Genomic DNA, 17,888 nt, shown 5'->3' on the forward strand with positions numbered 1-17,888 from the left:
ACACACATTATTAACATATTGATTCTGAATGTCCATATGTAAGGCTAGGTATCTAATTTCCCACATGCAAAACAAAAATTTGAAGCCAGGGAAACCTTGCAATCCATCTTTGCACTTGGCTATGAATTGTTTATCTCATCAGTCCTGTTATCATAAGGGCTATTACCTGCTGGAGCAGGTGGTTGTTCTGCAAAGGGATCATGCTGGAATGGGTCACCTATGCAGAATAGAAAAATAGTTTGTTTTATCCACTATTTAGCAAGATGATAAAAGTTTGAAAATATCATTTACTCAACAATTAATCTTCACGGTCTCAAGTAAGCCATTGGTCACTTACTGCCTTTGAAAGGGTCTGCTCCCTTAAATGGATCAGATTTGAAAGGATCTTCTGACTGGAATGGGTCTGTATGCAATTCTTGTGTGTTATTTGTAAACATCAAGGCTTTATTCTTAAATGGATCATCCTAAAAATCAAGAGGAGAAACATTAGAGCAACTCACCTTTATTAAAATGTTCAGCTACTCATTTAGCAGAAATTCTATGGTATCTTGGTTCCTGTTTAAAGATCCTAAAAGTGACTTCCTAAAGAACTTTCTGAATAAAATTCACTTCCTAAAGAGCTTTCTGAATAAGTGGCTTCTAAGCAGAAGTAAATACACAGCAGAAACAAATTTGTATTGTGGTCAATAAAGAGATTGCCAATAGAGGCCAACCGAACCCTTTCAAATTATAAAAAAACTCCTCATTGCCCAGTCTATGCCACAGTAGATATATGTGTGTATAGCACCTGTATAACAGAGTTCAATTGTCAGCTGGAGCTTTTCACCTCTAAGAAATAGCTCATACTAACTACCCCACTGATACTGTCTCCAACACTAGAAAGATATGGGTTTTCTGTAATCCCTTTACAGGATGCAAATGAAGAAGTCTTAATTAAGACTTCTCAAAAAAGAAGAGGGAAAAAAAAAAAGGAGGAAGAGGAAGAAAGTATTAAGAAACAGGAAAGGGACACAACGCTTTAAAAATTTACTATGAACATACACCAGAGTTTTCTACCAATGATGCTTAGGTTTTACAAATAAGAGAAATATTCTGAAAGTTTCCACTGGAAATTAAGCATAACATTAGTCATGCAAGCACAAGAACGAAGCACTAAATTGAGCATTAAGACCATTTATCTCTATGCATTGCTGTTCTTAATCCACAGTCCTTTTTTTTGGAGGGGGCATTATGTTTTCACAGAGAAAGTGTGAAATCACTGGAGATTTCTACCTTGCAGGAATCACAGTATTTGCTAACATCCCAAAAGTCAACTAAACAAACATCTTAATGATTTTAGATTAAGTTACAAATTGTAAAATACTCAAAATAACAGTATAAAAAGTTTTACCATAGTTCCATAATTGTTTCTTTCTGTCTGCCCAAGGCCTTCACTTATGTCTGCTAAATTTGTCAGGCTACCACCATGAATCCCATTGAGAGCTTCATTATATTCTTCTATACTCTTATTGACTTCTTGATGACTTTCTTGAAGCTGAGAAAGTTTACTTCTTGCCTAAGCAGTAGAAAATACTTCAGTATGTTAGTCATTCAATAACCAGTCAGAAAGGCTTATTTCATGCACCAGTATTTTTTTCCTCTTTTGTAAAGTCATCTTTCTAGTTGACGTTCAACTTTTAGCATTCAAGAAAGCAAAGATGATGTCATACAAACTACAGTGAATACCTGGTTTATTTCTTCCTGTGTTGATTTTAAAGATTTGATTATTGTTTCAAGCTGTACTTTTCCAGCCTGGATACTCTGCTCTAGCTGAGTCTCTTCTTGCTGGAGGCGATTCAGCTCTGCTTTTGCTCTATTAAGATCATCTTCCTGTGATTTTAAGTCTGATTCCTGAGATTGAATCTGCATTTTCAGTGATGAAATCTGAAACAAAACGTTACAAAAATCAGAGAGAAATTTCAAGTAAATGTACCTTAACACATTATGAATTTATAAATAATACAAAGCTATCAACTACTACAGAAGATGAAGAATGTCATTTGAAGATCTGCATGCTTCCTATTACATCACACAGAATCTTTGGTAAAAGCACAGAGGATGTGCTAAGAAACTAAGAAACACTAGTATCTTAAATGACAAAAATGCCTCAAAAATTATAAAGGTAATCCAAGTGTTTCTTAAATGGTTACACTGTAGTTTTCAGAACTTGGATTCTTTTCCATTCAAGTATTATCAAGTATTAAAAAGCTAATCTTTTTAAACTCTGATAAGAGTTAAATTTATACCATTGCACGCACATGACTCCGCTCCACTTTTTTGCATTACTTCAGACACTGAGTTTCTACATGAAGATAACATACTAACTACATTGACAGTTGTAACTCCTGAAAACCTAACTTTAACTCAGAATACTGACATAAGGTTCACAGTAAAAAATACGTGTGCTGCCCACAGGCTGTCTCATGGGTCAGAGGTAATGCTTCTCAACTATTCTTACTGGCTGAATAAATATTTCATATTTACAGAACAGCAGTAATTTACGTAGGAAGGGACCACTGGAGATCATCTAGTTCAACCCCACATTTATAATCTTATGAAAGGCATTCAGGCTAGCAAAATCCTTTCTTGGACATCTGCATTTGTGTGGAAATTGCTATTTATGGTTAAAAAAATTAGTAAGTCGAGCTTATTTATGAAATGAATGCTATTTCCTTCAACAAAAGATATGATATACTTGAGCACCTTGAGGATTAATATACACTCACCACCTGTGTTTCTTCCTGGCATTTCTGCCTTACATCATTCAGCATATCTTTCAGTTTGGCTTTCTGCTGGTCCATTTCATCCAGGCGGTCTTGGGCATCTTGTTTTTGAGCCTCCAGCTCCTGCAAGTTACTTGTCTCCCTATCTAAATCGTTTTGCAGTTCCTGAGGAAAATTTCACAGTTTATCTTACATTTAGCTCTTGTCTTATGGGAATGATCGATCACAGAGAAACAGGTTGGTACACTCCACAAGATTTTCTATGTCATATAGACTATTTCCTGCATGTGCATGCTTTGTTTCAGCAGGAACTTGCATAAGACATCATACAAATCAGTGCCCACAAAATGGAAAGAAACTGTGATGCAGAACACGTGTAATTGAGTTACCCTTGCTATAAAAAAAACAATACATTTTGAATAATGATTTAATAAATTACAGTGCCAGTCAAGTACTAATGAAAAAATATTTAAAACCATACATGCAACATCCTCTAATGGTATTAACCAGCATGAGAATAAAATATTTCTGACGGAGAACAGGAAAATAAACACCTTTTCTAAATTAGAGGAAAATCTCATACAAGGAGGAGACTTGCCCAGAAACAACGTAAGACAAAAGAAAGAATGATTTGTGACCCCTATATTATTTTAGATTACAATAAAAACTAGTAATCATAAGCAGATGAGTTTTTACCTGAACTTCATTGGTTTTCTGTCTGATTGATTCTTCCTTTTCCCTAATATCCTGCTCTAGAGAATATTTTTCTCTGTAAGATAAACAAACAAAAGTTTTCATGATTGGTTAAGTAATACAATACACACATACATGCAAGAATCAATTAAATATTATTCTGGAAACACCACACAAACAAAAATGCCAGCCCTCATTCCCATATATTCTTTGAAGGAGTAAAGGTGTGTACATATCAATTATTCCTACAAAAATACAACCCATTCTATAATTAATCTTCTGAAGTCACCTTCTAGAATCCAGACTGGCTTTGCAAAATGGGCTAATTGTATGGTATCGTTGGGAGATTTACCACTAACTTCAATGACAAGCAGTAACAAACTGATTAAAAGAAAATAAAAGTAACAGACACGAGTACTATATTCTTAATTGGTTCTCCTACTCCAAGATTTTCTGTTAATTGTCCACAACTATTACCTCTGCAGCTGTGCAATTTCTTGACTAATATCATCCAGTTCCTTCACCCCTGTAAATTCTCCTGATCCAACAGAACTTGAACTGTCCTATTAAGAATAAAATAGTCTATTAGAATGCAGAGTCAGAACAGAACTTCTTTTACTAAGGCTGAAGATGAAGGTGAAACACAATCATGATATGCAATTACAAAATCACGTGGAAGATATCAAAACACTATACAACCACCATTGAGCATGCCACACAATTCTCCATGTGAATCTCCCTTGCTTTTTAAGGCAAAAAATGTTGTCAAGTTATTAAGAAAGAATCTCAGTATTTGGTACAAAATTTGACATTATTTTGATAAGGATTTGTAATCCTTTGAAAAGTCCCCGTAAATAAACAAAAACTGCAACATGGAACTCACTGCTAGTATGATAAATCAGGAGACTTACCATATTTAATTAGCATAGTGAAAGGAGGAAAGTACAGAAAGTGCAAAGAGAGAACAGAAGGTGTAGAAATAAAAACTTTTTTGAAGTTATAAATACACGAACAACGTTGCAACATTACAATTACTCACACGGCGCATTTCTGTTAGTGCTGAAATCTCAGTTCCTACAGGGGTCAAGTAACCTGACAGAGTCTATAGAAAAAGGATACAGGAAAAAGCTTAAAAGGACCAGAGCAATAGCAACAACAAAAATGTATTTAGAGGCTCAAAAGCTTTCTGGTTAGGGAAAGTAAAAAAAGTAAAGGAAAATACTACTTAATTTACAGAAAAGGTGAATGCATTGACATGACAGAAGAATTCATTAATTTAAGTTTCAGAAATACAGTGAAACTATGGAGGAATGGAACAAAGCAGGATTCAGTAAGACATTAGATGCTTTTATGTAGTTAACGATGATGGATAGAGGGCTATGGACTGTCATGGGACAAGGGATGAGTCAACCACCGGATACCAAAAACTAAGAAGTCATTAGCCTTCAGTTTCCGTTTAAGAGTTTTACATTTTCATAGGAGGAATGTAATACTGACCACAGCCAGGGACAGGCTACTAAGACATCTTTTAACCAATCCCTAAAGAAGTTTACAAAAACTTCTTTGTGACAAAGAAGTATTTTTCAAGCTAGGCTTTTGTCAGAGTTATTACTGCTTTATTTATGCAATATACTACTGTATTGTTCTTTATTTACTGTCTTGTCAAAAACGTATATATAGTTTGAAACATGAAAGAAAACTGTACAAGGAGATAGGAAAAAAGGCAATTCTTTACCATAACATTGCAAAATGAACATACTACAAAACTAATACTCAAAGCCCACTACGGTTAAGGCACATAAGCTCAGTGTATCTACTAATAATCAGTGAATTACCTGTATAGGCGTGTTCCTCTCTGTGGGAGGGATCATATCTGGGGACAACACTTGTGGAGGATCGATCCCTTTACTGACCTTCTGTTGAATGAGATACATTGCTAGTGCAAACTGATCTTTGCTTAGCTTTCCTATCTGTCTTGTATCTGCCAAAGCCCTGGTAAAAAATAGATCATACTTATAAACATGGGAAGCATACTTCTTAACCAAGAAGTCTGAAATACAAATATATATGTAATTTTATTTTGATTCAGCCTCATCAGAGCTTGCTTAGTCTAGTAAAAGAGTTCCATAAGCAGAGGAGCAGCATTATTAGACTTAGCTGAACAGAACAGTGTTACTGTGAGAAAGTTCTTATTAGCACTACTAACAGAACTACAAAAAACAACCACTATTCACAGCCTGACCTATACCCAACTTCAAAGAAAGTAATGTGAGAATTTATTTCTCCCTTTTTTTTTCATATAGCCCACATGTTATAATACTGCAACAAGACAAGTAAAGGAGGCTGATGGGCTTTTTTTATTTTTATTTTTATTTTTTAGTGCTGGGATTACAATTCTGGATGGATAAACTGCCTTCCCAGATTAGTGAATTACAAAAACACAGCTACTAGGGAATTCTTACCATATATGTGCCAGGAGAGTCTGAGATAGACCTGAATGCATAAAGATGTCCTTTACTTCTTGGCCACTCACAAAACCATCCATGTCTGTGTCTGTTTTTAAGAAAATGTCATCATATCTCACTTTCTCAGACATTGGTACTACCCAATTCACAGATGGCTGTAAAACAAAAGTTTTATATTTCAGTCAAAAGAAGATAAATAATCTTTACCGAGGCACTGATTATATACAGTTTTTGTCAGATTTGGATTTTCTGAGCACATCTCATACAATCAAATCTGGTAAACAGGTATTTTCCCTTTTCCCATGAAAGTTTTGGCTGAACGCTTTTTTATCTGAATTGTGAATTTTAATAAATTCATATTATAATAAATACAAAATAATTTTAATAATGGGAGTTTTAAAAATGGGAGTTTTATAAGGCAGATTAATTAATCCTTTAGTATTAAAGCAAATACATGAATAAAACCTTTATATGGAAAGTGAAAATTCTCCATAAACTTTGCTACATCTCATGGTCATAGTGACTAAAATTCACATATTCTTCTTCCATTCTTACATCATTCTCTCTGCTCAAATCCTCCAAACAACAAATATTTTCAGAAAAAATGCTTACACAAGGAAGAGACCAAAAAGAAATTTTGTTTGTACCTGTGCTTGTTTGATGCTGTGCTTGGGAGACAAACTCCCTGTGCTGTTCAGGCTGTTTACACTACCGTGAGATGGAGTGGAGCGCAGGCTATCTTTTGGTGGAGGACTTGCAGGGAGAACAGGAACTGCACCAGGAAAGACAGGTGTCTTCTTTCTTTTAGAAGGTGGTATGAGAGAAGGGGGTAACAGTGAAGGAACCGGCTCTTTCTCAAGAGCTCTATAAACCAAATGCATTGCCTGCAAAGGCAAAGAGATCAGATATTACATGTCAACAATAAGAAGAAAAAAGCAACAAGATTTTCCAGCACCAGTCATTTACATATTAGTAAAACAAAAGACAGTAAGGTTAGAGATGTAAGCTAGAGCAAAACATCATTTTGAACGTTATTCCTAAAAGTTTAATTTGATGACACAACCATGCGTCAGTCTGGTTTTGAAAAAGGTCATAACTGCATGTGAATGACTTAGACCTTAAAAGCAGACTGCAGGAGAGAAACCTGCAAAGCTCAAGAGACAACTGAGAACGATTTGCTCCAGCAGACACACTGTCAATTGAGAATTTAAAGCAACCTACCACAGCAAATTCGTCTTTGTCCAGGTGACCATCTTTATCAATATCACTGAGATCCCAGACCTACAACAATTACGATAAAAACAAGGACTTGAGAACAAGTTACATTCTGTGCTTTTCATGTTAATGGTCATTGTATTAAGCATGCTCTCTAACAGCTCCTAACAGATGTTTTGTGAAAATCGTATTAGTTCTGTTAGACATAGCTAAACATTCTCTCATGAAACAGACTGGATTTAGAGTTTTCTGGTAACATGAATCGAGTATTTTGTGGAAACAATGGCTCTAAGAAATTCTGCTTGCAAGAGAGGCAGGTTTTCCATCACTATGTATTGCAATTAAGGACCCAACAAGCTGACTAAAAACATTCAGAGGTGGCTTTTGGAATTCTCCAGATGGTGTGTGCTAGCAGATCATCCCAATTTGTTTTATAAAAAAGATATTTTAGAAAAGTCAATATATTTCTAATTTGCATTTTATTCCAAAATTTCTAGTTTTCATTTTTTTAGTCAGAAAAAATACATCCACTTCTCAGAATTACTTTTCCAATTTCTTCAATCTCCTATCTTGTGTACAAACTCTTCTTGAACAAGTTTCCTGCATTTTCATCATGAAAATAACATGACAAAATATGAAGACCTTCAAGACTGAGTGCTTCACAATATTCAGGTGTAGAATTAAAACAAGTCATACTTAAATTTTACAGATAATATAGAAAGAGTTCTTCTTAGAGACATGAAAGTATATCATAATGCAGATTTTCACAGCTCTTCCATGGAATGTATTAATTCTCAACCTTATCAACATGCAGACAGTAAAGGAACATATTTTAAATTAAAGTAGGAAAATACTTGAAGGTTTGCCTCCCTTGCAAGTATACAATGGATGTGCTAAACTCAGATCTTACAAGTATTTATAAATATATGTGAAAAAAATACTTGACAATTTGACAGCTACAATAAACTAGGATGTTTTAAAGTGCTCTCTTGTACAAACAGTGGATAGATTTAATGGTATGTCTAATAACTTGCACTTGGAAAAGTGACAAAACAGTGGAATATAATGTTATTAAAGCAATTATGGTTTAGGAGAGGCTTATGTTGTTGTTGTGTCTTCCTTTTTTTAATACAATCACAATCAAAATTTCCAGCTCTTAAAATGAACACAGAGATAACGAAGCCAATCTACTTTAGGGCCCAAATTACTATTATTATTCTTATTTCTAAGTGGATGACTTCAGACCCTACTTAACGTTCTTGCTTTATAGCATGCACTTGATGCAAAATCTCAGCCAAAATATGATCTATGTTGATAAGTTACACTTAAATATTTAACACTGCAACTAAAAGCTTAGTAGAGAATAGCTCCATCTAAACAGCATACTTACCCTTCCCAGGATATCAAGAGGTAGCTTTGAATTCATCAGTACTGGTTTTACTTTGTCTCCTGAAAGTAAACCATTTACTGGCAAAAGGCTTTCAAAAATACCATCAAACTTTGCTTTTTCTTCCACCTAGTTGGTAAGAAATAGCCTGAATAAGTAAAAAAGTGTGCCTGTGTGAGTGTTGAAAATGAGATCTTGCAAGAAATTAAGACTGGTCAGTAATGCATTTATTCTAAATTTCCAAGCTTTCTTGCAAGTACCACCATGCTGTATTTAAATGTAAAATCAATGGAACTAGATTTAGGAGCTTAGTTTCAAGGCTAAAGTTATGACACCTAAGAGATTTTAATGTGCAACATGTAAGACACATTTCTGTAGTGTTCTGAAAGGACAACACAATCTGATTAAAACACTCCTGACAAGATTTTAAACTAGAAATTACTCATTCCAAATAATTTGTTTCCCACTTCAGAGTACAACATACAAATAAAAGATCAACGTTAGAAGCTATTTTGGAAAATGTTTGAATCTGAAAGTGCCTAAATACAAATATTCCAATGTATGTATCAAAAGTTACTTTATTCCAGTGATATATATTGTGTTTATCACTGAATGCTATACTAGAACATATGAACTCAAGCTTTAAATTAATACTTCAGGATGGATTTGATGAAATGCTTCACTATTCTCAGTGGGGTTCCTTATACAAACACGAAAGTGCCTACTATTAGGATTCTGGAAGAAATGTAGGCAGAAGATTAAAATTCATTGTGTCTTAAAAGCATCACACCAGGGGTTGTCAAAGGTTTGTTTAATACTTATTTCAAACATAAAACTGTAGCTCAATATTCTCTATTGTGCACTGAGAAGGAAAGACTGCAAAGGAAGGACTTTTGAAATGGGAAATATATTTGATACAAAATTGTCTCACTGCAAAAATTACAGACAAAGAAAATATTTACTTTTAAAGAATGGATGGAATGTGTTGTCTTTTACACTTACCCTAACAGCCCAGTGAGTCTCTGATGAAGGTGGCGTGATCAGCAAGGGACTGCTAGTGTCATGCTAAAATGAAAGATTTATTTTTTTTATACATACACGAACACATTTGTCTCTAATCCTTACTAAACGCTTTAAGAGATGGTTACAGGCATGAAGCTTAACTACACTGAAAAAAAAAAAAGAAGAAGAGCTGTATATATATCCAAATTAAAAAAATATGTCATACTAACTTGTACTGTTACAGTACTTGGATGAGGACACTGTTCACTAGGTCCCCAGCCCCAGAACTAAGACAAGCTAAGGTACGGTTCCACATCAGCTTATGTAGGCAAAGCTGCAGTCATGCCCTTTACTGATGATCCAGTCCCAAAATAATCTCTTTAAAATTACTTTTAGATATATATTTTTGATTAATTTAGGTTTCAGCCACATCAGCTCCCTGAACAAGCTGACCGTAGTTAAACTTGCACTAATTTTGGAGTCCAGGAAGGGGCTGGAACATATTACTCAGGAAGACAGGACGGTTGCAGACATGACTGCAGCTGTCTTAAGGAACAGTCTGACAGCAACCTGAAGTCTCAGAACCATGACATTTATGAGACAGGTGATTCCAGTATTTCAGCTGAAGGTTTAGCTCTCATATAGTACATACATACATTCATGTACATATTACTTACAAATTTAGGAGGTGGCACAGTCAAGTTCAGATTGCTCAGGTTAACATCATGGCCATTCTGTGCACATGCTACAAGGCGCAATGCGACATAGAAACCCTACAAACAATAGTGCTTTCTATTAAAATAAGCTAGCAGTTTTTTCACACTCTCCAATACATACAACACAATAACAGTGTACATGTTCCCTTAAGTATGGAAAAAACAGATGCAGAGCCCCACTCAGTTAAATGCACAGCACCAACTACCTCACCACTTTTAAAGATGATTCAAGAAAGACTTTACAAAAACATGAAACAAAGAGAAAAAAAAAAAATCAAAGCTCGTTCTTAAGAAGGACTGTTCCATAGCTATTTTTAACATTTTTTCTTATGAATTAATAATATTCAGAAAACAAATGAATGATGTTCCATATCTGCATGTTTACACAGAGAATTTATTCCAAGCCATTTTTAATAATGCTGGTTACTTTTTTCCATGCAAGAAAGATTTCTAAAATAGGTCCTAAAGTCATGGTTGGTGTTCGTTAGTTTCAATGACTATGTATCTATATCATACACAGTGATTATTTACAAACCAAGAGGAAAAGAAAATGAGAACAAAAGTTCTCCAGCAGCCTCACTGAGTTAATACACTTGGATATGAGCAGCATTAGAAAAAAAACTTCATCTTGTAAATGAAAACTTACAAAAAAAAAAAAAAAAGGCTAAGAATAATTATTATGGATATCAGGACTTTCTTGAATCAAGAAAAGTGAGACAAGAAGTTTACAGGTACATTTTATTTACCTGTTTATCCAAGTACCCTTTCCCTTCTGGGTCAGCCAAATCCCATATCTGTGGAGATACAAAATAAAAGCCATTGTAACTTTAAAATTTAACTCAGCTCAACACTTCATACTGAATGTCTTCTTGAACTGTTCATTGCAGCTTTCAAGTTATGAAATATAATGTTATTAAATTCTCAGGTTAACAACAAAAATGTTACACAAAAGACAGTGTCCCCTTACTGAATCCAACAAAACTCAGACCAAGACCTTGGAACTATTACTAATCTGTGGTTAACATAATGTTCAAAGGATTGGGTTTACATTCCACTGCGTTCACATCTGCAAACCCCTTCTGTTCAATCTTAGCTGCAGTTTAACAAGCGCATAGATAATTACTGCACAATATTGTCTAAGTCCTTCAACTTACTTTCCCAAGGATAATATCGGAGAGACCAGACTTTTTAAGAAACAACGCCGCTTCACTTGCCCCAACTCTCCCCGTGTATGCTGGATCTACCTGAAAGACAAAAATTTACATTCAACAGAAGCACGTCTGCCATGAAAGCAGAGATGAGAAATGAAATCTCTTATCTCTAATTCAAAAGTTATACAAGCACGTGGCTACCACTCAGCAGAGAGAATTTACAGAAGTTTAGCATGGGAAAAGGGGAAGAAAAGAGAGGGAAACCTTGGGTAAAGGAAATTGTACTTTATTTTTTAATCTTTTTAAAAACCTACCTGTTTGTAATAAGTTTCATATAATGGATTTCCAGTTGAAAACTGAAAAATAGGAGAGAAGAAAATGAATTGCAATCACAAATAGCCTACCTTTATCAATTGAAATAAATAAAAAATCAGTACATACTACTTTGTGTATTACTTCTATCAAAGATTAAAAAAAATAATAAAGTTAATTTGCTCAGATTTCAGTTACCAAGTTTGGAACAAAATGCACTGATCCCCCCAAACTTTGCAGCCAACAGACTCATCACCTTCCCATTCACCAACATTGACAATTACACTCACTTTTACTCACTTTTAACACTATACGGTACAAGGTTTTGTTGAACAGCTTTCAACTATTTGCTAAGGTATTTCAGGTGACAGTTTGAGACTTACTAATATTAAAGGTAGAGTTTTGATCATAACACTGACTTGACGACCTCCTACATCACGTATATATATTTATGGAGTATTTTCAGCAAACAATTATACACACACAGCCCTGCTATCAAAATATACCCGCGTCTATTTTTTTTCATGATCTTAAAAAGAAACAGAGTTTAAAAAATAGAATGAATGGTATGGTTAATTAACAGATGCTGCAATTCCCTGGCATTGCTGTTTGAAGATTTCAACTTGATGTTACCATTGCATTACAACAAAAGCAGCAAACACAAGGCCCTGCCTTAGTGTATTAAACAAGCAGATTCCTCTTTCCTCTTGCTGACATTCCAAGGAAGTGAGAGCAGAAACACCAGAAGGGCAGACGCCCCCAAACCCACCTTCCCCTTTACCTCCTGCTCTGGGCACACAAGTTCGCGTCACGCAAAGGTCACACCTCCACACTTCTGCCTCAATGCCAACAGCAAAAAAAAATTACAGCCCAACCTCCATCTCAAACAAGTCACTCCTTATGGCTGTTAGAGGCCTTAGAAAACCAATCACAAAGCAACCCAAGAGTTCAGCGACTGAGGCGCAGGGATGTTGAAACACCCCAAAGCCTGCTTGGGATGTCCTACAGGACATAAGTCAGACACCTGACGAATGATGACTTCATGCTCACTCTGTCACCTCCCAAATGCCATCTCCTTCCTCATCACCCACGGGGACTTCTGGATTTTCTGCCTACTCTGATGGGAAGGGAGACGGAAATGTGACAAAATAAAATGAAGACTGACAAGAAGTATAAAACTTCATTTGATGCAAAGAGGACCTTCCTGTAAGTTTACAATAAACATGCCAAATCTTAATTTAAGGAGCTATCCCAAATAGCCAGCCTCTATTAATCAAAGGCAAGCGAACACTGAGCTCTTGGAATGTCAATTATTCTACCTGGCTAGCAAGGTCACATGTTTTGAGGACTTTCTTAAACATCTTGAAGGCACTCCACTTAACTCCATCAGCAAAATAAGGCACTGCGTTCGCCAACATCACGACATGCTCTTGTTCTTCTGGAAGCTGCAAAGCAGTTCAGAGTAAGAAAGCTGCGACCATAACTCATAAACCTGACTCATCTTTCTGCTGCCTCGTAAATGAACGGCATAGTTAAGCCCCGCGTTCCTGTCCAAAGCAGGAAACACATCGTTCAGAGAAAAGGAGGAAATAGGAAATGGTCTGTCCATCTCTCAAAAAAATGTCGTGTGTTTTAGCCAGCTTCCACCCAGCCATACACCCCTCATTTCTCAGAAAGCTCAGAGCAGCTAGCCAGAGACCAACTCCAAGCTCCTCTAACCAATTTGGCGAGTTTCCTAGAGCACGCAGAAACTGGATTCATACCAAGACTGAGAGCAAACCGCTCCAGCAGCCCCATGGAATGACCTCACCCCGTCACCAGACGTCTTCCCATCCTCACTTGATGCTGTCAGCCACGACATTCGGCTGACTTACCTGATGGAGGCGGCAGGAATCCAGGGTGTTGTGCTTAAATGCTGCAAGGTTTCCTCTATGGCAATGCAAATGCATCCAAGTGCTGCCAGAAAGCACTCCAACGCTCCACTACTTGCAGAATTTTACAGAGCCAAAGCCTTTCTGACCGATTTACCTAAATGACTGCTTTTCTGTGACGAAGCAGACCAGACAAAATGGGCTCAACTGATAAAAATAGCATAGCCGCCTAGCCACCCATCAGCACGCGTGACTACCTCACCATCGTTCAAGATTATTCTGTGACTTGATGACATCAGCTGATAAAGAACAAACATCACACGTTAATGTTGGCAATCAGACACGTTTTGAAGGGTTCGCAGCTGATGAGTAGCTAACGGCTGTAACCTGTTATACGGCAGCTCGTGTGACAACACTGGTGTCTGCACCTACTCCATCTTCCCAAAAATGTCGCCTAGGACCAATGCTTTGCGCTGTCTCCCAAGCAGAAACCTCACAACTGTTGTGCCTTGCTGTTTCACCTCTAAATGATTTCCTGAGCAAATGTGAAGTTCAAAATCTCTGATGGCAGACCTGGTACACACGCTCCGCAGTACACACACGGACGCGCCTCCATGTCCCTTAACACAGATCTGGGAGAAAAGGCAGGAAGGAGTAAGCTGCTGCCACCAGAACAATTATTAAACTAATTAGTTTAGTAGTATTAATAAACTGATACTAAACCAGCTCCTCTTCGCTGAGGTCACATCTGGGCCACAAAGGACCCTGCACCAGAGGAACCATTTTCTTTGTTGCCCTCCTGATTCACAACTTTCTTCTGGCTGCTCATCACATCACAAGGTGGATGAGAATAGGTACTTTGAAAAGAGAAAAACACGGGTGTCCCACAGAGATGAAAGCCAAAAGAAGATTGCTGCTGCCCCAGAAAGATTACCTTTGCCTTTACTCTGCTTGCTGAGTATCCTGAGCTGTCTCAAAAGACAGAGCTACGAAATGATCCGCACTGTCCCAATATCTCTAACGCAACTCTCTGTAACCTTCAGAGGCTGTAAATCGCACATGCCTGCACAGTGGAAAGACTGGAGATAAGGTGGCCAAATATTCAGGAAAATAAAGTTATCAAAGGTAAATCAAAACCGGTTCCCGTTGTTATTTAACACCAAGAACTGATTTTATGTACTTGTTCTTCAACTCTTTTAGTGCTTGCACGAAGACAGCTGAGATTTGTTTTTAAGTATCGTGCATACTGTAGGTTAGACATCTGAATTTTTCCTTCACAAAAATGTAACTTCATAGAACAGGAAGAACGCTATAATTAAATTCATTTGTGAAAACAAATATAAACAAACACTTTCACATGCCTGAATTACGCATACTGTTTATGACTCCTAGTATGTTGATTTCAATATTCTTGTATTATAACTGAACGAACGTGCTTCAGCATTATGGTGCATGTAACCTGTCCTATTTCTCTTAATACCATTGTCTGGCATTTATTATAACTAGCAGATATTTTTGTAATAATTGTGTAATTGAGGCCGTTAAAAGAATTTTACTAATTCCTTGTTTACTGCCCTGACTACAGCTAAATTATTCTTGACAATTCACTATAGAAAAGAAGTAATTCTTTTGAAAACGCTTCCAATGAACTAGCTGTTAAAAAACTTCAAAATAACACATATATATGCAGAAGGCCCTTTTTTGAGATAATGTATTATGCTATACAAGAGAAAATACCATTCATGCAATTATAATTCGCACAACAAAGCAGCACAATTTCTAGTATAATAAATATTTGATGTGTTTTTACTGATGTACTACAGCTATTCCACAACAACAACAAACTCTTCCATGTCCAGAGCTTATTTTCTACATACATTTCGCACCAGATTGCTTGACTCAAAAACTCTGGCTAATAGCTTGTATGTTCATGGATGTTCAGATGTTTCTGAACACGTTCTTTTAATTAAACAGATGTTAATCAGGACTTACTGCTTTCCAAAAGCTAAAAAGCAATATTCTCTCTTAATAAGAGGCACTACAAATTACGTGTCATCTAAACATAATGTAGCCTCACTGAGAGAGAAATTTTCAATGTCACAAATGAGAGTTGATTATTGGATGAAAATAGACGTATTTGAATAATTTGAACTAGTAGCAGTTGTTCTAAATGCCTGCCTGGCCTAGACACAATGCAGAAAACAGTTTTTGTTTCAAGGCATTGGAGGGATTAATTTGTTTTTATTGTTTTACAGGAAACAAATCGAGTATCTTCACAGCGCTACAAAAAAAAGAAGACGCAGCGCTCAAGCTGATCAAGCTGATTCCTTCGGTGAGGAATTCATCAAAAACCCTTTTGACAGCAACAACAGGATTCTGGACAAGCATCCCAAATGCCGAGGCACAGCTCAGCACTGGGGCAGGCTGACCCTGGGCAGAGCCCAGCTCCAAAGCTCGGGGCGCTCCCCTGGCCCCCCAAAGCCTGCAGCTGCCGGGTGAGCCCCTTCCCTCATCCCGGAGCCTCCTGTGGCGCCTCCCAAACACTAAACAACAGCCGTGACACCCCGAGAGCCGAAGCAGGAACCACCCCGCGTTACAACCAGGCGAAAGGGGCGCCGTGCCTCAAGTCCCCTTCAGCCCTGCCCCGGCTCCCCCCCACCCCGGGGCCTCCATGAGGGGAAGGCGCCGCCGCCTTTTGTGCCCCCACAGCGCCTGCCGGGCCCGGGGGGGCTCTGCCCAGCCCCAACCCGACCCACTGGGGACGACAAGCGGGGCCTGCTCCCCGCCGCGAGCCCGGAGGAGGGAGCCCCGCGGGGCAGTGCCCGCTCCCCGCTCCCCCACCCCGAGCTGCTCCCGGCCGCCGGTCCCGGGGGCCAGCGCCTCCCTTCAGCACCCCCCCCCAGGCTGAGGCGCCGCAGGGCCGGGCCGGGCCGGTTACCTGCTGGCTGAGGGGGATGAGCGCCGCCATCTTCCTCCCGCTGATTCGGGCAGCGGCCGGGGCGGGGGAAAAGGCGGGGGAAGGCGGGGAGAGCGGCGGCGGGAGGCACCGCCGGGCCTCCGGGGCCTGCTCCGCCGCCGCTGCCACCACCCTCAGTGAGAGGGGCCGCGGCTTATCGGGCTCCGGCAGCCGTCCCCGCCCCGAGGAGCGGGGGTTGAGGTGGCGGTGCAGGCCCGCAGTCGGTTTAGCTCCTCGCCGTGGCTCCGCTCCAGCTGCCTCAAGCGAAGCTGGCGGTGACCCAGCTCTACGGTGGGGATGAAGTAGGGCTAGGGAAGGTAGGAGCTGCCTTAGGGAGCGTTGGTGCAGGTAACTCACTGATCGGCCTTTTAGCTGGATGAGCTGTGGCCAAGTTAGCTTTTGACTTGGTTACACAAAACCTTACGGATACAGACTTCACCCAGTTAAGCTGCCTCAGGTTTCTGATACAACATTCAGCATCAAATATAACAGGGTTAATGACTCCCTGCCTGGACAGTACAGATATCAAAGAGCAGCCTGAACAAGGCTGGTCAGTGCAGTCATATAAAAGCTAAACCAAGAGGAACTGGCGTAGGAAGAGAACTAAAAACTGTCAGTGGATTGTTTTTCAGTGCCTGTAAAAATTCTTTACTCCATAGGGTCATTGCAAGTTGTCTTACAGGGTGCAGGACTAAGATAAGTGAAGGAATTTGACCTCAATTGCACCACAGGCCAGAAACTGAGCTTCCACTGCTCCTTCCACTCCCCATTTCCTTACTACACTGAACTGTTGAGGCAGCTGCAGGGGAGCTAAGTAGCTAAGAAGTAGACAAAAAATTATGACTCTAGCTTCAGTTTTAGCTAAATTCATGGCATTACTTTTAAGAAAAGGAAAGAAAAAGCCCACACCTAGAAATGCAGAAGAGCAAAAAGACAAGAGAGAAGGAAGGACACGTGATACAAGTGACTGAACAAGGTTAAAAGAACAAGTTACAAGAGGTCAAAAATATGCAGTGGTTCCTGGTTCAGAAATCCTTCTAAGTTTATCTTCTTAGTTTGAAGTATGTAGTGAAACACACTTTACACATCTGACACGCAAAATCCTTTAATGAAGTAACAAAACGCTCATTTTGATCTCCTCAAAATGAGCATTAATTTTAATATTAAATTATGAAAAAACTGTAAAACAGTTCCAAAAATGGTGCTCTTAATGTAACACTTAAAATGTATTTAATACAATTGCAATAAAAGGTAAATTTTTAATAACATTTAAAGTACATCATAGTACTTTGTAACAAAACTCAAAGTTCACAAAATATTTTTAAGTCCAGCCTTAATACAGCTTCAACAATGCAAAT

At 38.2% G+C, this 17,888-nt stretch overlaps 1 protein-coding gene across 3 annotated transcripts in view; it reads right to left on the bottom strand.

The window, feature by feature from the left end:
• The window catches only part of EPS15L1 (epidermal growth factor receptor pathway substrate 15 like 1), a 42,492-nt gene extending 25,888 nt beyond the window's left edge, over positions 1-16,604 (bottom strand). Inside the window, exons 1-19 of one of the 3 annotated variants that reach the window (XM_084302623.1) lie at positions 16,513-16,604; positions 11,702-11,747; positions 11,395-11,480; positions 10,987-11,034; positions 10,202-10,297; positions 9,525-9,587; positions 8,526-8,651; positions 7,142-7,201; positions 6,568-6,804; positions 5,918-6,075; positions 5,291-5,447; positions 4,495-4,557; positions 3,933-4,018; positions 3,459-3,531; positions 2,766-2,927; positions 1,726-1,923; positions 1,391-1,555; positions 338-464; positions 167-217 (exon numbers count right to left, since the gene is read on the bottom strand). In XM_084302623.1, the coding sequence (XP_084158749.1) occupies positions 167-217; positions 338-464; positions 1,391-1,555; positions 1,726-1,923; positions 2,766-2,927; positions 3,459-3,531; positions 3,933-4,018; positions 4,495-4,557; positions 5,291-5,447; positions 5,918-6,075; positions 6,568-6,804; positions 7,142-7,201; positions 8,526-8,651; positions 9,525-9,587; positions 10,202-10,297; positions 10,987-11,034; positions 11,395-11,480; positions 11,702-11,747; positions 16,513-16,542 (2,032 nt within the window). In that variant the 5' untranslated portion in view covers positions 16,543-16,604. Of the gene's footprint in view, positions 1-166; positions 218-337; positions 465-1,390; positions 1,556-1,725; positions 1,924-2,765; positions 2,928-3,458; positions 3,532-3,932; positions 4,019-4,494; positions 4,558-5,290; positions 5,448-5,917; positions 6,076-6,567; positions 6,805-7,141; positions 7,202-8,525; positions 8,652-9,524; positions 9,588-10,201; positions 10,298-10,986; positions 11,035-11,394; positions 11,481-11,701; positions 11,748-16,512 lie in introns of those variants that run through there. The other 2 variants (XM_084302624.1, XM_084302625.1) reach the window with 2 other exon arrangements.
• Between the last annotated feature and the right edge of the window lie 1,284 nt (positions 16,605-17,888).

The sequence above is a fragment of the Netta rufina genome (assembly GCF_964035555.1).
Source record: "Netta rufina genome assembly, chromosome: 28".
Classification (NCBI taxonomy): domain Eukaryota; kingdom Metazoa; phylum Chordata; class Aves; order Anseriformes; family Anatidae; genus Netta; species Netta rufina.